At 37.7% G+C, this 24,840-nt stretch overlaps 10 protein-coding genes across 12 annotated transcripts; 5 read left to right on the top strand and 5 right to left on the bottom strand.

Moving 5' to 3' along the window:
• Window positions 1-348: 348 nt before the first annotated feature.
• LOC132195906 (uncharacterized) lies at window positions 349-3,100 on the bottom strand. Of its 2 annotated transcripts, none has more exons than XM_059618200.1 (9): window positions 2,941-3,100; window positions 2,007-2,102; window positions 1,746-1,850; window positions 1,521-1,616; window positions 1,136-1,207; window positions 1,033-1,078; window positions 889-947; window positions 723-834; window positions 349-665 (listed from the first exon to the last, which is right to left on the bottom strand). In XM_059618200.1, exons 1-9 carry the CDS (start codon window positions 3,025-3,027, stop codon window positions 430-432), a joined length of 909 nt encoding a protein of 302 aa, XP_059474183.1. In that variant the 5' UTR covers window positions 3,028-3,100; the 3' UTR covers window positions 349-429. The 2 variants fall into 2 exon arrangements, with proteins under 2 accessions (XP_059474183.1, XP_059474184.1); XM_059618201.1 differs by having other exon boundaries at window positions 524-665; window positions 728-834.
• A 1,478-nt stretch (window positions 3,101-4,578) lies between these two features.
• LOC132195905 (retinol dehydrogenase 13-like) lies at window positions 4,579-6,548 on the top strand. Its single transcript, XM_059618199.1, has 8 exons — window positions 4,579-4,842; window positions 4,903-5,041; window positions 5,149-5,241; window positions 5,296-5,532; window positions 5,738-5,926; window positions 5,981-6,090; window positions 6,144-6,233; window positions 6,287-6,548. The coding sequence occupies exons 1-8, from the start codon at window positions 4,840-4,842 to the stop codon at window positions 6,398-6,400; spliced, it is 975 nt and encodes a 324-aa protein (XP_059474182.1). The 5' UTR covers window positions 4,579-4,839; the 3' UTR covers window positions 6,401-6,548.
• A 32-nt stretch (window positions 6,549-6,580) lies between these two features.
• On the top strand, window positions 6,581-10,303 carry LOC132195904 (retinol dehydrogenase 13-like). Its single transcript, XM_059618198.1, has 8 exons — window positions 6,581-6,718; window positions 6,779-6,917; window positions 9,150-9,242; window positions 9,297-9,533; window positions 9,582-9,770; window positions 9,827-9,936; window positions 9,997-10,086; window positions 10,142-10,303. Exons 1-8 carry the CDS (start codon window positions 6,716-6,718, stop codon window positions 10,253-10,255), a joined length of 975 nt encoding a protein of 324 aa, XP_059474181.1. The 5' UTR covers window positions 6,581-6,715; the 3' UTR covers window positions 10,256-10,303.
• A 58-nt stretch (window positions 10,304-10,361) lies between these two features.
• Window positions 10,362-11,707, top strand: LOC132195903 (retinol dehydrogenase 13-like). The gene is made up of 6 exons (XM_059618197.1): window positions 10,362-10,460; window positions 10,518-10,610; window positions 10,657-10,893; window positions 10,943-11,131; window positions 11,219-11,328; window positions 11,391-11,707. The coding sequence occupies exons 1-6, from the start codon at window positions 10,421-10,423 to the stop codon at window positions 11,592-11,594; spliced, it is 873 nt and encodes a 290-aa protein (XP_059474180.1). The 5' UTR covers window positions 10,362-10,420; the 3' UTR covers window positions 11,595-11,707.
• LOC132195902 (DDB1- and CUL4-associated factor 17-like) lies at window positions 11,695-14,354 on the bottom strand. Of its 2 annotated transcripts, none has more exons than XM_059618195.1 (9): window positions 14,218-14,354; window positions 13,878-14,161; window positions 13,649-13,813; window positions 13,333-13,589; window positions 13,157-13,276; window positions 12,904-13,101; window positions 12,713-12,849; window positions 12,386-12,659; window positions 11,695-12,328 (listed from the first exon to the last, which is right to left on the bottom strand). In XM_059618195.1, the coding sequence occupies exons 2-9, from the start codon at window positions 14,074-14,076 to the stop codon at window positions 12,146-12,148; spliced, it is 1,533 nt and encodes a 510-aa protein (XP_059474178.1). In that variant the 5' UTR covers window positions 14,077-14,161; window positions 14,218-14,354; the 3' UTR covers window positions 11,695-12,145. The 2 variants fall into 2 exon arrangements, with proteins under 2 accessions (XP_059474178.1, XP_059474177.1); XM_059618194.1 differs by having other exon boundaries at window positions 14,222-14,348.
• A 151-nt stretch (window positions 14,355-14,505) lies between these two features.
• Window positions 14,506-16,477, bottom strand: LOC132195936 (uncharacterized). Its single transcript, XM_059618247.1, has 6 exons — window positions 16,362-16,477; window positions 16,004-16,156; window positions 15,797-15,950; window positions 15,624-15,737; window positions 15,448-15,570; window positions 14,506-15,396 (listed from the first exon to the last, which is right to left on the bottom strand). Exons 2-6 carry the CDS (start codon window positions 16,082-16,084, stop codon window positions 15,047-15,049), a joined length of 822 nt encoding a protein of 273 aa, XP_059474230.1. The 5' UTR covers window positions 16,085-16,156; window positions 16,362-16,477; the 3' UTR covers window positions 14,506-15,046.
• Window positions 16,478-16,680: 203 nt separating this feature from the next.
• Window positions 16,681-18,006, top strand: LOC132195964 (proteasome subunit alpha type-6-like). Its single transcript, XM_059618293.1, has 6 exons — window positions 16,681-16,814; window positions 17,027-17,121; window positions 17,178-17,259; window positions 17,322-17,477; window positions 17,530-17,806; window positions 17,866-18,006. The coding sequence occupies exons 1-6, from the start codon at window positions 16,739-16,741 to the stop codon at window positions 17,921-17,923; spliced, it is 744 nt and encodes a 247-aa protein (XP_059474276.1). The 5' UTR covers window positions 16,681-16,738; the 3' UTR covers window positions 17,924-18,006.
• A 628-nt stretch (window positions 18,007-18,634) lies between these two features.
• LOC132196248 (ubiquitin-conjugating enzyme E2 G1) lies at window positions 18,635-20,900 on the bottom strand. Its single transcript, XM_059618763.1, has 5 exons — window positions 20,740-20,900; window positions 20,220-20,322; window positions 20,065-20,162; window positions 19,815-19,993; window positions 18,635-19,726 (listed from the first exon to the last, which is right to left on the bottom strand). The coding sequence occupies exons 1-5, from the start codon at window positions 20,783-20,785 to the stop codon at window positions 19,646-19,648; spliced, it is 507 nt and encodes a 168-aa protein (XP_059474746.1). The 5' UTR covers window positions 20,786-20,900; the 3' UTR covers window positions 18,635-19,645.
• A 37-nt stretch (window positions 20,901-20,937) lies between these two features.
• LOC132196247 (ribonuclease P protein subunit p29) lies at window positions 20,938-22,297 on the top strand. Its single transcript, XM_059618762.1, has 5 exons — window positions 20,938-21,294; window positions 21,444-21,574; window positions 21,635-21,843; window positions 21,896-22,062; window positions 22,115-22,297. Exons 1-5 carry the CDS (start codon window positions 21,279-21,281, stop codon window positions 22,252-22,254), a joined length of 663 nt encoding a protein of 220 aa, XP_059474745.1. The 5' UTR covers window positions 20,938-21,278; the 3' UTR covers window positions 22,255-22,297.
• Window positions 22,273-24,813, bottom strand: LOC132196246 (T-complex protein 1 subunit zeta). The gene is made up of 9 exons (XM_059618760.1): window positions 24,588-24,813; window positions 24,418-24,481; window positions 23,911-24,219; window positions 23,638-23,852; window positions 23,333-23,492; window positions 23,101-23,280; window positions 22,758-23,046; window positions 22,536-22,704; window positions 22,273-22,484 (listed from the first exon to the last, which is right to left on the bottom strand). The coding sequence occupies exons 1-9, from the start codon at window positions 24,722-24,724 to the stop codon at window positions 22,412-22,414; spliced, it is 1,596 nt and encodes a 531-aa protein (XP_059474743.1). The 5' UTR covers window positions 24,725-24,813; the 3' UTR covers window positions 22,273-22,411.
• Between the last annotated feature and the right edge of the window lie 27 nt (window positions 24,814-24,840).

Raw genomic sequence — 24,840 nt, 5'->3', positions numbered from 1 at the left:
CCCCCCCCCCCCCTGATGGCTCTAGCGGCCGGTACGCTCTCTTTTGAAGGAGAGGGTGCTGAGCTTTAGCAAGTTGTTTGCTAGCGAAAAGCCATTTCTCCATTCTTTCCCACATTCTTTTTTTATGTGTATGTAATCATTATTCTAATGTATTTCCAGCATTGTACATAAATTTCCGACTCCTGATTTTCGGCATTTTTTTTGTATTCTTGTACTTTTTTTTTATGTCGATGCATGATTCCGCTTTTTTTTTGTACAGTGTACTTTTTTTTTGCGTTGTATGTACTATGAATGGGGAATAAATAAATAAATAAATAAATAATTATGTGTCATAGCTTGAAATTAAAGCAATATTGTTTCTAGCCTTTTTGCAGAAATGTTTCCTTCAATTTATTATGGACAAATTTCTTAATGCCACGATGGAAAACGTCAGTAGCATTCACTTGGTAACTCGCAGACTGATTTGCTTCCACTATAATTGCACGTCTCGCCGCTCAGTTTGCCATTATTGGAACCATACTTCATTTCGACGCACTCATGCGCCTTGTTAGCATTGTCCTTCCACAAATCGCTGTTTAGCTCCAACTTAGAGCCATCCTGCCAACGGTAGTCCATTTGACCGCTGTTCCCGGTGTTCCTGGCTGACACCCAATAGTAAGATTCACCTACAGAAAAAAAATCAAGTTAGAAAATTTTGTTATCTGTAAAAAGCAAATTCTCGCCAAGCAATTCCTTGATCTTCTGCCAAACCAAGTTGTGGTCGTTCATGTTTTTCAGGGTTATCATTTGGAGACCTTTCTTGGCGCATTTTTCTCTGACCTGAGTCCAGGTTCCCTGATAATATACAAATATTAGGAATATAAAATAAAGTTGAGTGAATTTGAATACCCCAGTTGTTAAAAACAAGTACTTTTTCCCATTCGACAGCTGAGTCAATGAGGCCGATCCTGACAAATTGGAAATTAAATTTTGGTTTTTAGTTTTTGAAATATTAATTATTTGTGTTTGCTTTTTATTTTCATAAAAACTTACGGGCGAGGTTGCAGTTGACCGGATATCTAATTATAAAATCAAAGAGCTGAAACAATTCAACATTTTTCATTACAAAAAGAGAGCGCTAATAAATTAAATGAACCTGATAATGATGCATAGCAAGTGCTGCACTTTTGTCCAGCTTTTGACCAACGTGCTTGACGTTTTCAAGGCTCTGTGGTGAAGAGGAATTCGATTTTATTTTCTTCATACAAAGGCATTGTCATTTAAGAAATCTTAAAATATCTATCATTCTATTTTTGCCTGGATATAAATTTCCACAAACTCCTGATCAAATATATCCTCTTGTTTCTTTTCTAAAATAATTGGAATTCTCTTGAAAATATAAATTTATAAATATTCAATCAATGAAATTTTATATGTAGAATCGTTTGAATTTTTTCCAGTATTATATTAATTCAAGTTATTCCCATTTTATAATAACTCTCCAAACAGGTTTTGGGAGTTTGATTCATTTTTAATATTACCTCATTGTGGCGGTTGTCAACGAGCTTTTCCAAATTGATAAACTTTTGGTTTGTTTCATTGGCATGATTTCTCAAATTTCTCAATTCCTCTGCCACCTGCAAACAATTTTTTCAGTCCTTTTAAAATAAACAGGCAAATATTGTTCCTTTGAAATTCACAATTACAATTGTGTAAATATTTTCCAAGTGTTAAAAATTTTGTTTTAATGATTTTTTTTAAATTGCCTGCTTGTGTTGATCATTGGAGAGTTGCGCAATTTCGGCCAGTCTCTGGTTGGTCGAGTTGAAATTTTTCTGCTGCTCCTCAGCCAGTTTTCTCGTGTTCACCATCTGTTATTAGAAGAATTAAAAAAATTTCAAATTCATAAAAAAAGAAAAATTCAAATTTCATCAACATATTCTAGAATTTTGACAAATAAATTTTTAATTAAATTTATTATTGCTTCATCCTTTTGGAAGCGCGTGAATTATTTCAATGATTACTACCTGTTCGTAGAAGAGTCTGGCCAATCGTTTGAGGTTGTCGTTTGTTGCTTCAACACTCGTCATGAGTCTTTTTTGAAACTCCATCATTTCTTCACTCTGCAATTTATAAGAAAAAAAGGAAACCTGATTTTATTCTCCTGCGATTGAATTGAAGTGAAATCAAAATGCTTGATAATGAGTATATAATTCATTCATTTAGTTACAATTGTGTTTATTTATTTTCATTTATTCAGTATAAGTGAAAAAGTTTCTTAAAATATCAGGATATATTTTTATTCTTAACTATATGCGACCCCTAAAATTGCGCGCAAATCCGCAAATCCCCGATTGAGGCGAAAAGTTTATTTAGATTTTCTTAATATCTCTCAGCAGGTAGAAATTTGTTCATGTGGAGCCATCAAGGGAAGAAATTAGCGCCTGCTTTTATAGTTTTTTATTGCTAAAACCACTGAATTGATATTTTACTTTGTATATAATGAATAAATAAACTATATGGTTACTTATAAATTTAAATCAACAGAAGTCCTTTATTTATGTTCATATTTTTTTACCAAATTATTTGAAAAATTTACTAATTTACAACAATTAATTTATTTTAATTAATCTAAGATTGTAATTAAAATTTAAATCGTGAAGATTGTAATTCGATGGCATTTTTTTAAATTGGATAAAAATCAATGTCCATGCAAAAGAGATTTTTTAATATAAGAAGTCAGCTTAACAAAAACAATAATCCATTGCATATAAATATTTCTGGACAATTTCAGATAGCACGGCTGATTAACAAAAAAATAATTAAACTAAAGCTCAAGTAATGAAGCTACTGACTTATTGCAGCCTTAAAATTTAATTATAATTATTTATTTTTAACATAATAATGAAATAATAAATTTTGACAAATTAGAAATTAGTAACTGGAGGCTCCGTACTGTACCTTATTAGGTTGGTCAATTTGCTGGGGGTCGTTGGCCAGGACGGCGGCGACCACCAAAAAGGGCAACAACCCAAGGCGGAGCATCATCTTGATCGCGTAAATCTCAATTTGCGAATGACCCACAAGTTCAAGGGACGCGCCTTTTTATCGGGGCTTGATGCCCTCATTTCATCCTCAAACATACAAATAAAAAGAAAGAAAAAAAATGAGGAAACCCCAGAGTTGCCAAAAGCGACTTTTATCCGGATATTGTCCTCTCCAGATAAAATTCGATTTTGGCAGCTGGGGAACTACTAGAAAAATATCAACAACTTGTGTTTTTCTTCTAACGGATGTGAATGTGGACAATCGTTTGAAGAAAAAAACAGACAAGTAATGCTGAAATAGATAATGGCAAAAAGAGTAAAATAAAGAGCCATAAAAAGATCCGCGCTTATATTATCAATTTAATTCAAAGGCAATGAACCTTTATCAAAAATTTTACAATTTGCCATACACTACTGGCTACGACAGCTGTTTCGACCAATCCAGGTCTCATCAGCTAGCCTGAGTGTTTCCCGAGCAAAGCTCATAATTAGAGGAGAGTTGATTTTTTTCTTTTTTCAAGTCAAGGAAAATTACGTTTATTATATTGGAGCGTAAAACATTCAATCGTCTCAAAAAGAGAAGTTCGCAGCCGAATCATTTTCATACTTAAGAGGACTAAAAAAAGAAAGGTTAAAAATTTTAAAAGTATGAAAGTTTGATTTAATCCTAAGCTCGTCCAGCGGTATTCAAAATATGCGATTTTTATTAATAAAACTTTGAATTCACAAATGAATTTCTTTTGTCATCGATTTGCGCCAGGTTTTTTATAGTGTGCATCCTTTATGATTTCATCCCAAGTGATGCTAAACCACTCCTATAATTCCTATATCTTGGTCAAATAGATGGAGTGTTTGTGATTTTGTCCTTTCCTTAATTTTTCTCTGTTGATTTGCTAATGATACAACAAACGACCCGCAAGTTTATCACTTATTGTTAGACCAAAAATATGATCAGAAAATGAAAATTTATTTTTTAACGGATGCGAATAATCTTCTGAGGACAAACAAATATTTTAAACATTATGCTTACCAATTTTTTTTTCAGTCACTGCTCTTCATTCACATGATATTTACATTATTTACTATTTACTTTTAATGCTTGCGATGAATTTTGCCAACCTTTTTAAGAAGCAAAGGAAGAGTTGGAAAATATTTTTGAAAAGTAAAGGAGAAAAAGCTGCCTGACAATTCTGACGCCGTTTTTCTAATTTTTATTCATCTCGCATGTGCCTCTGATACACGTTTTCCTCATAAATGACGACTGGGTCAAAATGCAGAGGGCAATCGCGGTTCAGCAAAATATGACGTTTGCGATTACTTTTTCCTCCTCACAATCTAAATTATATGTATTAATTTTAATATGAAAATTTTTAAATTTGTTCCCACACACTAAATCATTTACCTTTTTTGTCAGCGTACCACAGAAAAAAAATTAACTCTCCTTAAAATTACGGTTGGTTGGGACACTGGGATTTTCTTCACTAATTCTTAGTGCTTTCTATACAAATGTTTTAAGACGGTTTCCAGTCAGGTTCGATTTCTACTCTTGCTCTTATTCTGGCGGGGATTTTCATAGTTTCAACGACTTCTAAATCCCTTGTGATTTATTAAGTGGTCTTAGTAGTTAATAAATAATATAAAATTTACAAATTTTCTAACCACATATCCCAACCCTACTTATCTACATCGAGATAAGAAAATTTTGTAATCTGCTGTTGATCGACGCAGCCAATCTTGGTTCAGGCCTCAGAGTTTGTGCAATTCAGATAAATTCATTCAATGCAGAGGCCAAAAAGAGCTCCACACTGAAAATATGGTCCGTTTTTTTTAATTAATTTATTTATAAAAATTTTGAATTTTTATTATTTTTTGATAGGGTTTCTTAATTGGCATTTTGTCTGCTTTTTTCATCGCAGCGATAACTTTCAAAATTTGGTACAAATCAATCGGCGGCAGGTGCGTCAGCAAAAAAAGATTGGATGGAAAAGTGGCGATCGTCACCGGATCCAATACAGGTACAATAAAAATTTATAATTGATTCAAAAAATTATTAAAAAAGGGAAAAAAGGTAAAATTGAAGTATTATTATAATAAAAGAAGGTTGAATTTTATTTTCATGCAGGCATAGGAAAGGAAACTGCCCGTGATTTGGCGCGTCGAGGTGCGAAAGTTATCCTGGCCTGTCGCGATTTGCAAAGAGCAAATGCTGCAAGAGGTTGATTTTTTCTTTTTTATAAAATAAGATTAAAAAATTGTTTTGAAACTTCAGACGACATAATCAAAACGACTGGCAACAAAAAAGTTGAGGTCATCCTTCTTGACCTCGGCTCGCTCGACTCGGTGCGAAATTTCGTCAAGAAATTTCTGGGCAGCGAAAAACGCCTGGACATTTTGGTGAACAACGCGGCCGCCGTCGGTCTGGAGAACAAAATCTCCAAGGACGGAATGCAGCAGGAGTTGCAGGTCAACCACTTTGGGCCTTTTCTGCTCACACTTCTTCTGCTTGGTACTTAGAGAAGAGAACAAGTTAATCCTGGTTGACATATTTGGCGAAAAAATGGCATCAATTTAGGCCACGCTCAGACTTTTTTTACGGGCCAATGTTTTCCTTTAAAATGACGGGGTATTTGTTTTTCTTTTAAAAGAAAATCCAGTTTTTCTTTATAAAATTTCGTAATTATTAACGATTAATTTTTTGTTTAAAATTTAAGACTTGATGAAGAAGAGTGCACCTGGCAGGGTGGTGGTCGTTTCCTCTCGGTCCCATTTGAGAGGATACGTCGATTTGAGCGACGTCAATTGTGAGAAAAAGTACCCAGGGTTCCTCAAATTGTACGAAATCGCAAAATTTTATAATGTAATCTTCTCAAATGAGCTATCCAGAAGACTGCAAGGCACAGGTATAAAGAAAGAAAACAAAATTTTCATAAATATTTTACTTTTCATTTAAATAGGCATTATTTGCAACAGTGTACATCCTGGAGCTGTTAACACAGAAGTGGGCAGACAACTCCCAGCAATTTTGTACTCTCTTGTGAAACTGGCTTCATGGTTTTTGGTCAAGGTGACCATTTATTGATGCTGAAGCTAAGAAAAATTAAAATAGAAATTAAAAAGACCCCAGAGGAAGGAGCCCAAACTCTGATTCACGCTGCTGTTTCGGAAACTGTTGAAGGCACCGCAGGAAAATATTTCGTCGATTGCAAGGTTTATTTCGGTATAATTTATTATTTATTAATATTTGATTGTATTCAATCCAGGAGGCAGAGATGAACAAAGACGCGGTGAACAAGGACTTGGCTCGGAAGTTCTGGGAGAAATGCGTCAAATTGGTCAAAGTTTCTCAACAGGAGGTCAAATGTATAAAAATATAATTTAACCCCCTAAAAGATGAAAGGAAATTCAAAAGAAATATAAAGGACTAAATAAACTTTAAATAAATGTACTGATTTTTTTTTATCTCCAATCTTAACATTTAAAAACCTAAAATAAAAGTATGTAAACGTTTGCATTCATTTCTCACAACTAGAAATAAAAATGAAGTTTCTCTTTACAGTTCATTTCTTTACACTGCTTATCATCATATAAGATAAGATAATTTTTGTTCTTCCGTGTGGACGGACCCAATCAGTCGCTTTCGATTCTGAGCTGAATTCGCAGTTAAAAAAAAAAAAATAGACGCTGAAAATATGGTTCGTTTGTTGTTTAGTTAGTTAATAATTAAAATCAATTTTGGATGTCATTCTTTAAAGAACCTCCTGATCGGAATTCCGTCAGCAGTTATCGTCGGGGCACTGATTTTCAAATTTTGGTACAAATGGACCAGCGGCAGGTGCGTCAGCAAAAGAAGATTGGATGGAAAAGTGGCGATCGTAACTGGATCCAATACAGGTTTGGAAAATGAAAAATATCAAATGATTTAAATTAGAATTTGAGGGAAATTATTTAAAGCCAGTGTAAATTTGAACGGCCTCATTTCTCCTTTTTTTCAACTTTTTCCATTGCACAATATGTAAAAAACAAAATCTGAAAAGTTAAATTCTTAAGGTGTTGTCAGCGATTGTCTCGTTGCCAACCTGACAAAAAAAGCAAAGGTCACCCAAATTTGATAACATTTGGTATGGGGGTTCCCTTAGGTATGTTAACTAACAGATTCAAAGGATTTTGGAAAATTCTCAAATTTGCCTAATTTACAGGGTTCGAAATTTTCAAATTTTGAATAAGTGCTGAAAAATAGTGATTTTGCTAAAAAACATTACTGCGTGAAGCTAAATACATGACAATTGATTTGGTAGTAGATATGATTTTTCCGAGTCAGGTCAGAAGGATCTCGGATGCATTTTGCGGAAAATTGGCCATTTTCAAAAGGTGTTCACGTTTTGGTCAATTTCTCAACTTCTATGGGAGCTAAAAACAAAAATTTAAGTGATTCTGAAAGCTGATTAAATTTCCTATCTTTCTGCTGTGAACATTAACTTTCCAACACAAGCTGCTTTTCCGGAAAATTGAAGTAAAAATATAACTTATTTTTTTCACATGAAGTATGCAACCCGCAACAGAAAGGCTAAATAGCCAATATGTAGCTTGGTTCCTTGGAGAGACACCCCTAAAATTTCAAAAATTTTCCTCTACCCGTTTTTCCGCAATCGCTGATTTTTCCGACCCATTTTGAGAAAACCAAAACTTTTCCGAAAAGGCATGTGCGATACATCATTCGATTGGGCACATCAAGGAGATGCTAAAAATAAATTTTTATCAAAATCAGATCATTTTCCAATGTTCAGGGCAGTTTGAATTTTAAAATTTTTTTAATTAATGAAAATTGCCCTAAAAATTGGAAAAATGATCCGATTTTCATAAAAATTTATTCATCGCATCTGCTTGATGTGCCCAATCGAATGATGCATCGCACATGCCTTTCCGGAAAAGTTTTAGTTTTCTCAAAAGGGGTCGGAAAAATCAGCGATTGCGGAAAAACGGCTAGAGGAAAAGTTTTGATATTTTAGGGTTGTCTCTCCAAAGAACCAAGCTACATTTTGGTAATTTAGCCTTTTTGTTGCGGGTTGCATACTTCCTGTGAATAAATAAGTTTTTTTTTACTTCAATTTTCCGGAAAAGCAGCTAGTGTTGGAAGGTTAATGTCCACAAGAGAAAGATGTGAAATTTAATCAGCTTTCAGAATCACTTAAAGTTTTGTTTTTAGCTCCCATAGAAGTTGAGAAATTGACCAAAACGTGAACACCTTTGGAAAATGGCCAATTTTCCGGAAAATAACAAGTATGGAAAAATTACGTTGTTGTACTGTTCAAGATCTACCCCTCCAGTAATTTTCTTATTTTTATCTCACCTGAGGAGTCGGCGCTCCTGAGGAGTTGGCGCTCCTGGAAGTGCCAGCTGATCAGGAGTGCACTTCCAGGAGCTGGCACTCCTGAGGAGCCGGCGCTCCTGAGGAGCCGGCGCTCCTGAGGAGCCGGCGCTCCTGAGGAGCCGGCGCTCCTGAGAAGCCGGCGCTCCTGAGGAGCCGGCGCTCCTGAGGAGCCGGCGCTCCTGAGGAGTCGGCGCTCCTGAGGAGTTGGCGCTCCTGGAAGTGCCAGCTGATCAGGAGTGCACTTCCAGGAGCTGGCACTCCTGAGGAGCTGGCACTCCTGAGGAGCTGGCACTCCTGAGGAGCTGGCACTCCTGAGGAGCTGGCACTCCTGAGGATTAAAGAAACAAAGTTATAAGCGAGAACAAAAAATCAATTTCCCTACGTTTGCTGCTGCATACCGACACCGGAGGGTTGGCAACAAAATATTTAATTCCTGGGTGTAATGTAATTAAATGTGATTTTTAAGAAAAAAATTACTCAAAAAATATTCATAGTCCCTTGATAATCGCTAACAACACCTTAAGGAGAATATTGCACTTCAAATAAATTTCTCCAACTTCATTTTGACGTAAACGAAACTTAACAAATTTACAGATAAACTTAATTATAAAACCGGCGTCATAAAATATATTATTTATTATTTTACAGAGAAGAAGCTTCAAATTGAGCAAAACTATTTCAACAACTGACTTTATTAAAAAATAAACTTGAAATGGAAAAAAAGAGTTTAACTTGATTCGTAAAAATAATTTTAGGCATTGGAAAGGAAGCTGCCCGTGATTTGGCGCGTCGAGGTGCGAAAGTTATCCTGGCCTGTCGCGATTTGCAAAGAGCAAATGCTGCAAGAGGTTGATTTTTTCTTTTTTATAAAATAAGATTAAAAAATTGTTTTGAAACTTCAGACGACATAATCAAAACGACTGGCAACAAAAAAGTTGAGGTCATCCTTCTTGACCTCGGCTCGCTCGACTCGGTGCGAAATTTCGTCAAGAAATTTCTGGGCAGCGAAAAACGCCTGGACATTTTGGTGAACAACGCGGCCGCCGTCGGCCTGGAGAACAAAATCTCCAAGGACGGAATGCAGCAGGAGTTGCAGGTCAACCACTTTGGGCCTTTTCTGCTCACACTTCTTTTGCTTGGTATTTTTAAATTTTAATCAAACCTCAATTAACCAATTTTCGTTCAAGACGCAATGGAGAAAAGTGCCCCTAGTAGGGTCGTCGTCGTCTCTTCGCTGGCTCATTTGAATGGATACGTGGATTTGGACGACGTCAACTGCGAGAAAAAGTTCCCCGGGGGCATGGCCCTGTACAGAATCGCAAAACTGTACAACGTCATCTTCTCGAACGAATTATCCAGAAGACTGCAAGGCACAGGTTTGATCAAAAACTTACAATCAATAAATATAAAATGTAACAATTTTGCATTTAAGGCATTATTTGCAACAGCGTGCATCCTGGAGTTGTCAACACAGAAGTGGGAAGGAGACTACCAGCAGTTTTGTACTTCATCATGAAATTGTTATTTGGATTTTTGATCAAGGTAAAAGAAAAAATGAGATTAAATAAATAAATTTTAATGAAATTTTATTGAATTTAAAAGACCCCAGAGGAAGGCGCGCAAACACTGATTCATCTTTCCGTCTCAGAACAAGTTGAAGGCGTCACAGGCAAATATTTCGTCGATTGCCAGGTTTTTTATTTTATTATGAAATTCGTTGCATTTAAAAAAAATTAATTTAATCCAGGAGGGAAAAATGAACAAAGTCGCGTTGGACAAGGACTTAGCTAGGAAGTTCTGGGACAAATGCGTCGAGTTGGTCAAAGTTTCGCAAGAGGAAGTCAAGTGTATAAAAATTTGATTGTATTTTTAATTTAAAAGAAAATTAATTAAACAGTAAAAAAGATCCGTCGGGTTTTTTTTATCACCCCTACCTCTAAAAACGTGATAACTGATAAGAAACTGGATCCAGTTGACTGTAAGAATTCATAAACAATTAAAATTAAAAGTGAATAATTCCAAAAAGATGTTAGGAAAAGTCGTGATAGTAACAGGCGCGAACAGAGGTCTGTTTTTAATTTAAACTAAATTATTTTATTTTCACAATTATTAATTTTTTGGAGGTATTGGAAAAGAAACTGCAAAAGTATTGGCGCAGAAAGGCGCTAAGGTGATTTTAGCCTGTCGAGATTTGAAAAACGCCAACGAAGCAAGAAGTAAATCCACTTTGAAATTAAAATTAAATTAATTAACTGAAAAAAGATGAAATCATTGCGAGCTCTGGGAATGAAAAGGTGACGGCGATGAAGCTGGATTTGGGAAGTCTGGACTCGGTTAGGGATTTCGTGCGCAAATTCACGTCGAACGAGACACGACTGGACGTTTTGATCAACAACGCGGCCGCCGTCGGTCTGCAGAACAAACGCACCGCGGACGGACTGCAGCAGGAGATGCAAATCAACCACTTCGGCCCGTTCCTCCTCACGATTCTGCTTTTAGGTAAAGAGATTTTGACTAAGTAAAAAAAAAAATTTCAATTTTTCCTCAGATATTTTGAAAAAGTCGGCGCCGAGCAGAGTCGTGGTGGTTTCCTCTCGATGGCACGCCAGCGGCAAAATCGAGCTGGACAACGTCGATTACCAAAGGTACTACCCTGGATTCAGGAGGGCATACCAGGACGCAAAATTGGCCAACGCGCTTTTTTCCCGAGAACTCGCCAAAAGACTTCACGGATCTGGTCAGTTGTTTCCGATAAAAAAATTTAAATGAGCTTTTTAAATTGAGATCGTTGTTGGACAATAATTAGTTTTAAATTTATAATCAGGAGTGACCTGCAACTGCTTGCACCCTGGAGTGGTCAACACCGGCATCAGAGCGAGACTGCCGGGAATTTTCAATTTCTTTTTCTCCCTCGTTTACAAAGGAATTACCATAGTAAACGAAAAACTCTGCTTTAACTTTTAACTTCAATTAATTGAGCTGTTTTTTCTTTTAAGACGGTGGAGGAAGGAGCCGCAACAAGTGTGTTCTTGGCCTCCTCGGAGGAAGTGCAGAGCGTGAGCGGAAAGTATTTTGTGGACGGCAAGCAGACGGAAATGGCAAAGAACGCGCAAGACCCAAAAGTGGCCGCCGAACTCTTCGACGAGTGTGCCAGACTCGTCAAACTCACCCCGCGCGAGCTGGAGGTTCTTCGGCAGTAAAAAAATAATTGGCTGGAAAGTATGCAACCGGCACGACATGAATGTATGCCGGCTGCCTAAGTTGGAACCCAATCAAATAAGGAAGGATTGGAAGGAATAAAATGAGAAAAGATTTTCATTGACTTTCTTTAATGGATTTAGTTTTCTGGTCAAACCCTGGCAAGTTTTATAAAATAAGGAAACAAAAAAAGTTGAGAACGCAATTTGCAGCAATAATTTGTGTTTCTCTTTCAAAACACGCTTGATTGCCAACATTTTTAAGACACATTAAAAATTAAAAAAAAAAAAAAACATAAGTTTTATAATCATACGAGTAGTGCAGGCGGCGGTCAAAGTTTACTTCCGCACCATTATGATCCACGCCGTCAGATTCGGGACGAAGGTGCGAATTGACTTTTCTTTTTAGTCAGTCCCTAGTTCATGTTGCAAGGGATATTTACTTGAGATGAATTAAGCTCTAAATTTTGTAAATTGATTCAGAATTTGTCAAGTTCAATATTTTTATACTATAAGTTAGGACAGTCTTGTGAAGTTGCTGAAGAATTTTAACTTTATAAGTTTTCGACCAAGTTGAGCAATGTGCCGTGCATGCAAGTTCTGTCTCTCACCTCGGCCAGCATGTTGACACCATCCAGAGTCAGATTGCATGTGACGTTGAAGAGACAGGAATTATGAACCGTGTCGAGTGGAATTCTTCTCAAAACCTGCCCCGTTGCATTGTCATAGAGTGTGACCTGAGTGAACAATTAAAATTAAAAAGATGCTGAAACATTTTTAAGGATCAATCTCACATGGAGCATTTTCAACTGTTCAGGTCCAACATAAGTGATTGCGAAGATTGCAAAAATGTTCGACTCGGGGTCGTGGCTGATGGATAGATCGTGGGTCAGGGTTCCGTCTTCCTCCAAAAGCTGAGACTCCAGAGCTTCTCGGGCCACCAAACTTTTGCGCACGGTCCGGCCTGATCTTGTAACATTGGCACTTGCGCTCGGAGTAAAACATTTTGGCACCTCTTCGACGTGGGTCAGGAATGGTTGAAGGCCATTTTTGCTAATGTGGTGAATGCTGGAAAATTATATTTTTAAGCAAAAGAAAACTATTTAAGGCAACAGGCATGCCTGAGCTTGTTGTTGCGAAGGTGAATCACTTTAGCTGTGTCGTCAGGGTGGAAGAACATGTGCTCGACTTCCATCCCGGCAAAGAATCTTGAGAACTCCACTGTCGTCACCAACTGTTTGGTGTCCAAACTACGAAGCTTGAATCGGAAAAGTTAAATAAAACATGCATTTACAAAAAACAACTTAATTACCTGGAGCTCGTTAGGACTGGTTTTGGTGATGAAGTACCAGGGATTACTCCCAATGACTAGCTCGCCCTGGCAAGTGTTGATTTCAAAAAGTGGAGGGATTTTCCTTTTGATGACGGCATTCATGGGAAGTCCGTGAGGTTCTCTGCCAATTCTCAAGCGCTCAATCTTGCTCATGTCCTCAACTTTGGTTTGTATACTCTGTGACCAAAAAAGTCAATAAATACTATAGATATAAATACAAATAATAAATTACCTCAGCTAGAATGGTCTCTAAAGAATAGAGAGCAACACGCTCATCAGTGTATCTGATGAAAATAAGCCCCTGCCCAATTCCGCAGTCCTGAATTTTATCCCCAAATATTGATCTTTTCACCTGAAGGCACAATTAAATTTAAATTATTTTGTTTCAATATTTCAAATATTATTTACCTCAAACATTGCAACAAATCTTAAAGGTGGAGAGGAAAACAATGCAATAGCAAAGACTGCATCTGGATCCTTTATAGACTTGTCCTTCATATTTGTACTTTTCAGAGCAATTGTGTCCGATTCTGAATCTGTTGTCATTTCATTGAATTTGATTGTGTTTGACAAGAAAACTTTTTCCTTGATTTTTCCACTCAGACAGCACTGACGAACCAAAAATTGTGAGTCTTTCAGGTACACAATGGAAGTGGTGTGCTTTTCTGAGAAAGAAAAATATTAGTTATTTTAAATAAAAAATACTTTATAATTCTAAAAAAACCTCCTAACTGGACAAGTCTTTCTGTGGAGATCTGAGAGTCAGGACTCCAAACCACCAAGTCTTTGCACTTAAAGTTGTATGAGAAGTTGTAAAGTTGTTCGTGTTCAAATGAAACTTCCTTTGCAGAGTCGATTCGTTTTGGGTAAGCACTGCGACATTGGACCACTGCAAATTTTAATCAAGAAATTAATTTTCTTTTGTTCATATTTATGTGATATGCTAATTAAACCTTTATCCTTCTGGCGGAAAAGCCGTCCACAATGGAGAAATGTAAAGATGTTGGAGCCTCGATTGAAAATCGAGTCGGTGCTCCTGAACTCTCGGCAAGGCGACGTGATCAGCTTTTTGATGATTTTCTCCCTCTTTCGAATCACGCTTTTGTTGCCGATTCCAATTTGAAGATCTAGCAGATCATGCAGAAGAGACATAATGCCGCTTTCTTGTTGAAAGACAAGAAAATGTACAATTTGAAAGGCGAGGTCACGATTTTTCTTTCAGTCACCACCGGCACTTCTGCAATATTTCACAAACATAAGTAATAATTACATGACTTGATAAACTGTGCTGACCTACTGCTGATGAAGCTCAACATCGACATGGAAGGAACCTGCCAATATTGATGCCGCCAACTTATCCTGCAATTTGATCCATTTTAATAATATTTGCAACTCTTCTTGCGCCGTAGTTGTTATTTGTTTACATTCTGTGATTTGACTCCTCCCTCTTCCTTAGTTGCTGCTGCTGCGCAAGTGCCAGGGCCAGGGGGGTTAAAATTATTTATAATATTAATTAACTTTTCTTTCAGAGAGCCTGACATGGTTCAACTCTTCAAATATGTAGTAATGAAAACACGTGAATTTGTATTTATATACATATGATTATATTAAAATTACCATCAGTTCACAATAAACACACTTTTTTCTCTTATTCAGTAGACAAAAGATATTATAAAATAGATAGAGTATTTATTGAACACAACTAGGTGTACAACGGGTGTCTAAAGCTAAAATAGGTTGCTATTTAGTTATAACTGCGAATGGTGGGAAAAGGACCAATAATGGGCACACACTTGAAGAGAAAATGCATTTGATGCAATCCATTTCATCTCGTGCGAATACACTAATGATTATCCGATTATCCAGTCAATAAACACATGGCGTTAGATTTAAGCAATTATCTGATATAAGAATGTGTGATTTAGCCTCAATCTCAGGATTTACGATTATTTATGACGAAAAAGTCTAATCAAAGTCACAACTCAACTTACACGTTCTATACTTAGGAATTCCGAGAATTGGTAAAACATTTACAACAACTTATTAACGATTGAGTGAAATGCAGCTCGCAGTGGATATTCTTAAGATTCTTCAAATACAACAAAAGTGCTCTTTGACGGACTCATCTGCGGCTGGAGGCCTGCTGTTGAATTTGCTCCGCAGCTCCAACGGCCATGAACGCAATGCAGAATATCGAGAGGGACAGAAAGAGCAGAATCAGATAGGACGAGGTGATGACCCAGAACGCAAACAAGTAGACAGTGGGGTGGCAGTAGTTCCTGTCCATCGGGTCAAAGCTGGGCATGTAGTGCTTGTAGACCCAAAACGAGCCGAGCACAAACCAGATGAACATGAAGGTGGTGATGAACGCCTTGGCCGGAGACTTTCTGCGCTGCAGAGACACTTCGTTGTTCTGCTCATTTCGCTCAATTCTGAAGTTGCCCAGCAGGTTGTTCAAGAGTGTCACTCCCCCTAAAGCAAGAAAATTAAGTAAAGAAACCCAATTTTAATAAAGCAACAAACCTCCGACGACCAGGTAGAGTGGAATGTTGGGTTCTGCGGGACACTGGTTGTAATAGATGGTTCCGATCACAACCATGGCAAAAGGAACCACCACGGCCAGACCAATGCAGGCCAAGCAGCCGACTGCAGAAATAAGTTAAGAAGAAGTAAATATTTTTTTAAATTCATCTCATCACCTGTTCCAAAGAGGAGAATGGTGAGGTTCTTGACGAATTCCGTCACTCCGTCAGAAGATTGGTGTGCAGTTTGCACTTGACCAAAGAGCGAGTCATAAGCAGGCGGCGGCAAAGCTAAACAATTTCCACCAATTAAATTTTTTATAATTTAAAATTTGACGTTTTCTATGTACCATTTGGATCAAGTGCCTCTTCATAGGTTGGCGGTGGTGGATAGTTTGGACCTGCGGACGCTTTCAGGGACGAGATGATCACCCTGATGCCTCCGCTCGGAGAGGCCGAGTTCTGTGCCTGGGAAGTTGACGGAGGCGCCAAATCAGGGGTGTCCTGTTGATAAATTTGTCAGTGGAAAGTTTTGAAGCATAAAAAAAATGACATACAATTGCGATGACCACAGGCGACGCAGCATTGGGGCCTTGTTGCTGGCTTGCGTTGGACATGGCTTGCAAAATGAATGGCATTAAAGCTTGGAAGTTGCAGAAGTTAGTCCTCCATTCTCATCCCTCAAAGCTTGAGATGTATTAGGTTGAGCCCTGCATCAAAGAATTTATTTTAAATGAGTGCATAGCGTTATGTAAGCTCTCAGTTTTAGCACAATAGGAATAATTATGTACGAATATGTAATGTAAAAATCATAAAAATGGGTGTTTTAAATTGTTTTTCCATAATTTTGGAATTATTACTATCGTAAATTTACAACATTATTTAACCATTTCATAATAATCATTAAATAATTACGATATTCCAGGTTCTTCTTATTTTCAATGTTGCATCCTAGGTTGCAGAAACTTCAATTTATTATTATTTTACGCAATGTTTTTGATTCTACTTTCCACTTCCAGCTGGCAAAAGCAAAGGCAGCAAGTTCTGCCAACATAAAATTGAAGAAATGCAATTATTCTTCCCGATTGGTCCCGATCATAATACATTACACGTGATTTCATTAATTTGAAAAATTAGAATTTAAATTTTAAATTTTCCTCTTCAATTTATTGATTTAACGTCTGTTGACAGAAAAGAAAGATTATCAACATTCAGTTGGCAGCAGTGAGTGTATCTCGCAACTGATGACGTCACGAAACAAATGAAAATTATTATTTAGCGAAGAAACAAACATGGCTCGCGCAAGCAGTGCCGGTTTTGACAGGCATATTACAATCTTTTCTCCCGAGGGAAGATTGTATCAAGTTGGTACGTTCATCATAATTTTGCACTCTTATTTAATGTTTCTTTCAAAATTCTCATAATTTTATTATCTTGAATGGCCTTTTGGCACCAAATTTTTGCATCAAACTTGAGCGGGTATGCCATGACTAAGCTTTTTGCATCATCGGCTATATAGCCCAAAACTTAAAAGTTTTGATCTTCACTGTTGTGTTAAATACACGCAATTTTTCCTCCAGAATATGCATTCAAAGCAATCAACCAGAGTGGACTCACCTCAGTTGCCATCAGGGGCACTGACATTGCGGTTGTGGCCACGCAGAAGAAAGTGCCTGTAAGATAGTTTTGAGAAATTATCAAAACCCGAAAATCCATTAATCTAATTTTCAGGATAAGCTTATGGATCCCAAAAGTGTGACTCACCTTTTCCAGCTGACTGAAGGAGTTGGATGTGTGATGACTGGCATGATCGGTACTATAAGAAAATTAAATTGCTTTGAATGGTTCTAATTTTTTTGTTGCTTGTAATTGTAGCCGACAGTCTGGCCCAAGTGCAGCGATCGCGCTACGAGGCATCAAACTTCAGATACAAGAACGGCTATGAGATGCCTGTTGATGTCCTGTGTCGCCGAATTGCCGACATCAACCAGGTCTACACACAAAACGCTGAAATGCGACCTCTTGGCTGCAGTGAGATGTCTTTGAGGAATTTGGTTATTGGTTATAAAAATCTCTTTTTCAGGCATGATTTTGATCGGCTATGATGATGAGCTTGGCCCCTGCGTTTTCAAAACTGACCCTGCTGGTTACTTCTCGGGGTACAAAGCCACCAGCGCTGGCTCCAAGCAGACCGAGGCAAACTCCTTCCTCGAAAAGAAGCTCAAAAAGAAACTGACTTATTCTGGTGACGAGGCAATCCAGCTGGCTATAACTTGCCTTTCCACTGTCTTGTCTGTGGACTTCAAACCCAACGAAGTTGAAGTTGGGGTCGTCTCAACTGCTAACAACAGGAAATTCCAGTAAGACAATTTACTTGCATCTTAAGTGTGACTGATTTAATAATTTTCCATTTCCTCAGGAAACTTTCTGAGCAAGAGATTGATCGTCATCTTGCTGTTATTGCTGAGAAGGACTAAACCAGCGCCTGCCCATTTATTTTTCAAACTTCATTAATAATCTTGTATTAATAAAAAATAAAATGCCTCTTAAATTAAATTAATCTATCAGACTTTTGATATAAATTTATAAATTATATTCCTAAAACCAGATTTGAAAGCTAAATTATTAATAAAATTTTAAAAGAATTCATAAATTCTGAGGTTGCTCCGCTTAAGAATATTCTTTGGCTTGAAGAAAGAGTGACAAAGCCAGTGGGGATCTGAAATGCAGTTTTGTTAATATGAAGCCCACCCTAAAGATGGGTCCTGTGGGGGTTCAGTGCCAAAGAAGCTGAATTTCCAGAAATCATTCTGAAATTCCTTCTCATAACTTTTGCTTAATTTAATGCTCTGCATGAACACGAGAAGGATTAAATTGTTAATATAAAAAGACTTTTTTGCTCTAGTTGAAATTAAAATAAAATTAACTTGGAAACTTGTTAATAATTGATGCAGCGCTTTTACTTAAGATAAATTAACTTAATAACAATATAATCACTCAAAACTATTATTATAGTTTTTACTTTTACATTTAAATGATCACCTAGCTGGAAACTTTTTTCAATGGAAAAAGTTAACAGGAAAAATGAAAGGTACGCTCCGTGTACAAATTCTGAAAATGAAAATATCTTTGCATCGTGAAATTTTTTAACTTATTGAGGTGTTGCTTATTGAGTGAAAGCCTTTCAGTGGAAAGAGCATACTTAAGCTTTATTTACTCATTCATAATTAATCCTCTTCAAAGATTTTCAGTTACAAAGTCACTTTCTCAAACATCAGATTTAAATAAAAATGCAAAAGAAAAAATAAAACATGGTCGAGCAGAGATTGAATAAGGCTTGGAATATACCTCAGAGATTGGATTTTTAATTGGCTATAATTACCGAAGAGAACATCATTTAAGCTGTGTTATTAATCCAAGTTTAAATCAAAGCCTCGAAGGCGGTTTTAGTTTTCAAATCAAAGAGCTTATTGCACATTTTGCCTCGCCAAGTGCGCGGTGTGTTTGTCGAAGCATGCAATGAGAATGTCCGCAGCACAAAAACCAAGGCTGCTGCAGCACTGAGTTGATTATTATTTATTACCAGCAAACAAAATTTTCAGCAGTTTTATACATTAATGATTTACCGATTGGCGTGTAGTGTTCGTATGTGTGGAGCAATGGAATCATAATTAGAGTCCTGTCATCGGGAGGTTTTTTCGTCTGTTAAGTTTGTCCAGCAGAAAGAGAGGTAGATCCTGTGTGGTGGCTACTGATGACTTGGGGCTAGTAAAAAAAGTTGCCGACACGCAGTCACACAAATTTCATACTCAGTTGTCATTTCCAGTTTGAGCCATGCTGATCACGTACGTTTTCATTACCAAAAAAAATGCCAATTATGCATTTTGTACAAAACGGGAGAGGTTAATTGGCTCGTGCCATCAACTCGGGGGCAATTTCGGTTACTTATTGTTAAGGGGAAAAATGTGTAGGGTTATTCTGACGCAAGCAGCAAAGAATTGAAAAAAAAATTAACATATTGTTTAGTTCGAATTGTCAGGAGGAATTTGGATGTATTTTCGGCTGATATTTTGCAGAGTTAGTTAGTGGTGATTTTCCGAGTAAAAAAGCAAACGACAAAAAAGTCTTGTTGGTTGTGTTTGGAGGGGCACGCTCTGAATCATCATCACATGGAAGATAAATTCACCGGCCTAAGATTCCTACACGCACTCCTCTTGGCTCTTGCGAACACATTTTGCTACTTTTCTCTTGAACTCGGGGTAGTTTTCTCGCCACTCTTTCTATTAACATGAAATACAAAATGCCTCATTAGTATTTTGAATAGAATAAAATGGAGAAGCATGTATTATTATTTTCAAATAATATTACCGCTGCATCTACGTTTGCCGGACTTTCGTCATTGGGGTCAGCTAGCATTGAGATGACAGATATCAGGATGGTTTCGACTGTGTGCACAGGCAGCCATCTTTCAGATGCTTTTTCGTAACCCCACTTGTCATCGCCAGGCTCGTGGAGAATTGAGATACAGACATCACCATTTTTATCAACTGAAAATTTTAAATTTTATAGAAAGATTCAAACTTGAACTTAATTTGGGAAAATGTTAGGAAAAAATTACTGTTCGGATGCCAAATTTCTGTGATGAACTTCATTCTAGGAGGTCTGAGAGGGTACTCTTTTGGGAAATAGAGGTGAGCTTTGAAGAATCCACCCTCGCTGAAAGCAGAAAAAAAAATGAAATGATTTGGAAAGAAACGAGGTGAATTTTCTCACTAGAGGGTGTCAGGAGGTCCTATGATCAAGACTTCCCATTTGTAAATCTCATTGTCATCGATCAGTCCTGCAGAAAACCCTTCGACGGGGTTTTTATTCAACTCTGAAAAACGAATAAACCTGCTTTAAAAATTCATCGATCAATGCAGATGCTTTGACAGTTGGAGAACACGAGGAGGCTGATAACAAAAAATATAAAACAAATATGTCTGAATGGCTTTGCATACATGAGCATCATGTACATACAATTTAAATTTATTAACCGCGACCGAACGCCGCAGGCGTTTCGGATCGAACGGGGGGAGGAAAATAAGGGTCGAACGAGATACTCGGGGGACGGCGCTTTGCGAAAACGGGCAAACACGCCTCAGATTGTCGCAAAGGGCTCGAGAAATTCACGGGAAATGCGGATTCGGATCAGCTGCTGATGCGAGAGACATGATTACGCACAGCTAAAATTTCAACACTAAACTTTCGCCGAGAACGCGAGCTTTCCCAACGGCTTTTCCGCGCTCCTTACCTGAAAGTTGTTTCCGGAGTAGAAGAGATGATTGGGATTCTGACATGTGTGTGTCTAGGTGGGAAATTTAACGAAAAATACTCCTAACAATGACCAAAACCCCAGCAAGAGAAACGATTGCTATTTTCTACTCGTTCAAGGCCGAAGTCGCAGTCGCAATGCAGTGCGCATGCGCCGTCGCATTGTTGACTCATTGTTTTCGGCTTTTCCTGTGCTTTTTCGGCTCGAAATCAGCCGATTTTTAATGTTTGAAATACAAATTGGTTTTTTTCATTCAAATAAATCACCAAAGTTATTAAATAACGGTATTTATATCAGAATCTTTCACAAAGCCATTTCGTTATTCGGGGCGTGGAAAGTGCGGCAAAATTTAAAAGTTCTAAACTCAGCTGGTGTTTGTAGAGGCATGGCCGATTTTTGTTGTTTTTACAAATTAGAACATTAATTTAAATAAATATTGCCCTGCAAATCTGTTATTTTTTTTTCAAAATAACTTACTTAAAACGACGATATCAACGCAAATTCATAAACATTGGAAAATGGAGAGTGTGAAAGGTTTGTAATTAATGCTATAAACATATGTAACAAATTCGTGATGCTTATGTTGTATTACATACTAACTAACAATAAGTTTATAAAGATGTTTGTGAGGATAATTTTTTTTAAATCTATTTGATAAACAGAATCAATCCGCCAATTTGCAGATCTTTATCTTACACTGGATGGACAGCCGCTGGAAAAACAGATTAATATTAAGCACAGTGAAACAAAACGATTCATCGAAAGTGTTCTCCCTTTTGGTGACAGAGGCGGTATCGATGAAGAATTACGAAAGGTTTAACAAAAAGTTAATTCAAATTATGTATGAAGTGACAAAATATCAATTGATTTACAGAGATTTCCCCTGGAAATGCACAAAAAGAAGATCAAACAGGATAAGACGCGTATGAAAAAAGGAAAACTTTCTTACAAAGAGATGAAAAGTTTAAACCTGAGAAAACTTCCGAAGACTGGCCTCAAGTATAGCGATTATTTACCTCTAAATAAATTGTGGACTGATTACATCAAAAGCTATGTAAACCTTGACGAAATTCGGAATGGAGGGTAATTTAATAAAAACTGTGCATAACTTGAATTAAATAATGTATATCAACAGAGGTGTTTCGGAGCAAGGAACCTTAATGCTACAGAAGGCAGATTTTCATGGTGCTGTAATCAGGGTTGTGCGTTCTAAATGTTCGTCACTGGTCGGCAGCCAAGGAATCATTCTGATGGATACAAAAAATATGTTCCAAATTATTTGCAAGAATAATATGGTCAAATGTAAGGCTTTTTTTATATTTTTGTCAAGTTACTCATTCACTTAAATTTGCAGCCATTCCAAAACAGTCCTCCTTGTTTGAAATTACTATTCAAGATTTGACGATCTCGGTGTTCGGCAAGCACTTTATTACCAAGCCAGCAGAACGGAGCACCAAAAAGGTAAAAGCAAGAATGCTCAAAGACATCGTGTGAAAAAATAAAATCAGGATCCTTATTAAATTTTTGAGTTATTTTATTTTAAAGCAAAATGAGAACGTTGTGACGGGAAAATACGTTTGTGAATGAAAATAAAGTTAAATAGCAACAAATTAGCTGAAGGCAAAATCAGGTATTAGTTGGTGGAGATTTTCTAGCCCTTGAGTGATGACATGCCGGCCCTCATGATTTCATCGACCAGCAGCAAGTTGCTTGCAATCACAGTGCTGAAATTAAGATGATTAGCAACTTTTGATAATGTGTTATTCTCAACCTACCAAGAGTTGATTATTTGCTTTTTCACGATATAGTTGTCAAAGATTCCAGCATCTGCAGGCACCATAGTTTCACCAGTTGTCAAATCCAAGCCAACTGGCAAACCGGTGTTCTTAGACTCTTCCAGCAGTTTCACAAGACTGTCCTGAGTATCGAAACCAGCATTTTGTGCTACAAATTAAAAAAATTTATTATATTATTAAAACTTCATAAACCAAAATTACCGAGAATTTTAGGAATGATAAGAAGGGCTTCAGCGTAAGCTTGAATTCCGAGCTTAGTTTTTCCTGAAACTGTGTCTTTGAAAGCCAATAACTCTTTGTTGGCTGTGACTTCAAAAGCACCGGCACCAGGAACAAGACATCCGTCATCAATGGTGTTCTTGATGGCTCGAAGACCATCTCTGACGGCGTCCTTCATCTGCACAAGCGAGTGCTTGTTGGGGCCCTTCATGAGAATGGTCACACTCTGAGGATTCTTGCACTCCTCAACGAATGTAAACTTATCTTCTCCCTATTAATTACAGAAATAAAACTACTGTAACTTTTCGGCTAAAAATTATTTCACCAGAACATGTTCGTAGACAAGGCCAGCATATCCCAAATGTTCGGGGAGCATCTCGTCGAAGCTGTTCAATGCGACCCCACCGCAGGCAAGCGTCAGACGCTCCATGTTGCGTCTCTTAGCTCTTCGCAGAGCCAAAATGCCTTCTTTGGCCAGGGCGTCCAGAGAGAAGGGATCGATTCCCTGCAATTATTTACTTAGATTTAATTCTAAAGCTCAATACCAAATCTCCAACCTTTTGATTGATGACAACGAATCCCTTCTTGTTGCCAGAACAAACCGCCCTCTTAAGTTCAATGACCTTCTGAACCCTCTTCTCGATGAAGTCACGTTCGGCCCTGAGCAACTTCTCTCGCTCTTCGGCACTCTTGTAAAAGAATCCAGAGGCAACCTCACTAAAATCAATCAATATCAAAATTACATTAAAGAATCACCCAGAAGGTATCCATTTTATATACGGCAAACAGATTTGAAATAATATAAATAAGAAATGATTGATGCATGTTTAAAAGTGAATTGTTTGATTTAAAATTATTTTACCTCTTTTCGTACTCCATAGACACATTGCAAGTGAGAATAAAGGCTTCGGTGACTCGCTTGGGCATGTCTGGGTGCCTTGCACCGTGGTCCATCACAATTCCCCTGACCAACTTTGTGTCCAACTCGGTTTTGTGCTGCATCTCCATGATTTCAACCATGTGAAGGTCGAGAGGGCGGTCTTTGCTGTAGATACTCAAAACCCCGTCAACGCAAACCTAGAAGATTGAAATTTTAAGTAATAAAAAAACTACAAAATTAAATTTGTTTTCTTACTTCGCTAAGCTGATCTGCCAGGCTCGAGTGGAGTTTGGTTCTGAGGGCGGTTCTTGAGACTCCTGAGAGGCCTTCCTTGGTGATTTCGACAGGAATTTTGATGCTGTCTAAAATCTCGATGGCCTTCTTGCGGGCCTGGTCGAACCCTTCGGCAATGATGCGAGGGTGCAGACCTTCCGAGATAAAAACGTCAGCCTGCTTGAGCAGCTCTCCAATGACAAGCACAGTGGAAGTAGTGCCATCGCCGGTCATGTCATCCTGGGCCGTCGACGCCCTGGCAATGAGCGAAGCTGTCGGGTGTTGGATTTGCTGAAATTTGAATTGAAATTAATTTAATTACCAATAAAGAGGAAACATTTGTATTATTTAAGATTGATACTACAAGTTAGTGCTTGGTTTTAACAGAAATATTGCGGATTTAGATGAAAATACGCAAATTTAGAAACATTGGGACAAAATTTGTGTGGGCGTGTTTGACAACTTTAGGCTTTAAGTAGTTTTTTTTACCATTTCGTGCAGAAGAACATTTCCGTCCTTGGTGATTTTGATGTCTCCGGCGCCTGACACGAGCCTGCGAACGAAAATTCATGAGTGCAACTGCAGAAATGCTGAAATTTGAGGCGAAAAGCGGCGGAAGGTTCCAGACCATGAGGTCACATGGTACCGGCGACACTCACATCTTCAGTGTTCCTTTCGGGCCCAGGTTGGTTTTCATCACGTCCTGGATGCCCTTGGCCGCAGAGATGTTGATGGCCAGCGCCTGAGCAGCTCGAGCGAACTCGGCTTTCGGGTTTAGCAGACTAATCGCAGCCATTCTAGTGAGTTTTTTTTTATCGAAGACAGACAAATTGTTCAGCACAGCACACCAAGGACTCCAACGACAAGCTTCAGCAATTGCCGCAGCGTAAACGGATGTGTCGCTAGTGTCGC

Source organism: Neocloeon triangulifer, unplaced genomic scaffold (assembly GCF_031216515.1).
Source record: "Neocloeon triangulifer isolate White Clay Creek 2 clone unplaced genomic scaffold, ASM3121651v1 ptg000011l, whole genome shotgun sequence".
Classification (NCBI taxonomy): Eukaryota; Metazoa; Arthropoda; class Insecta; order Ephemeroptera; family Baetidae; genus Neocloeon; species Neocloeon triangulifer.
This window is presented reverse-complemented; position numbering and strand designations above follow the sequence as displayed.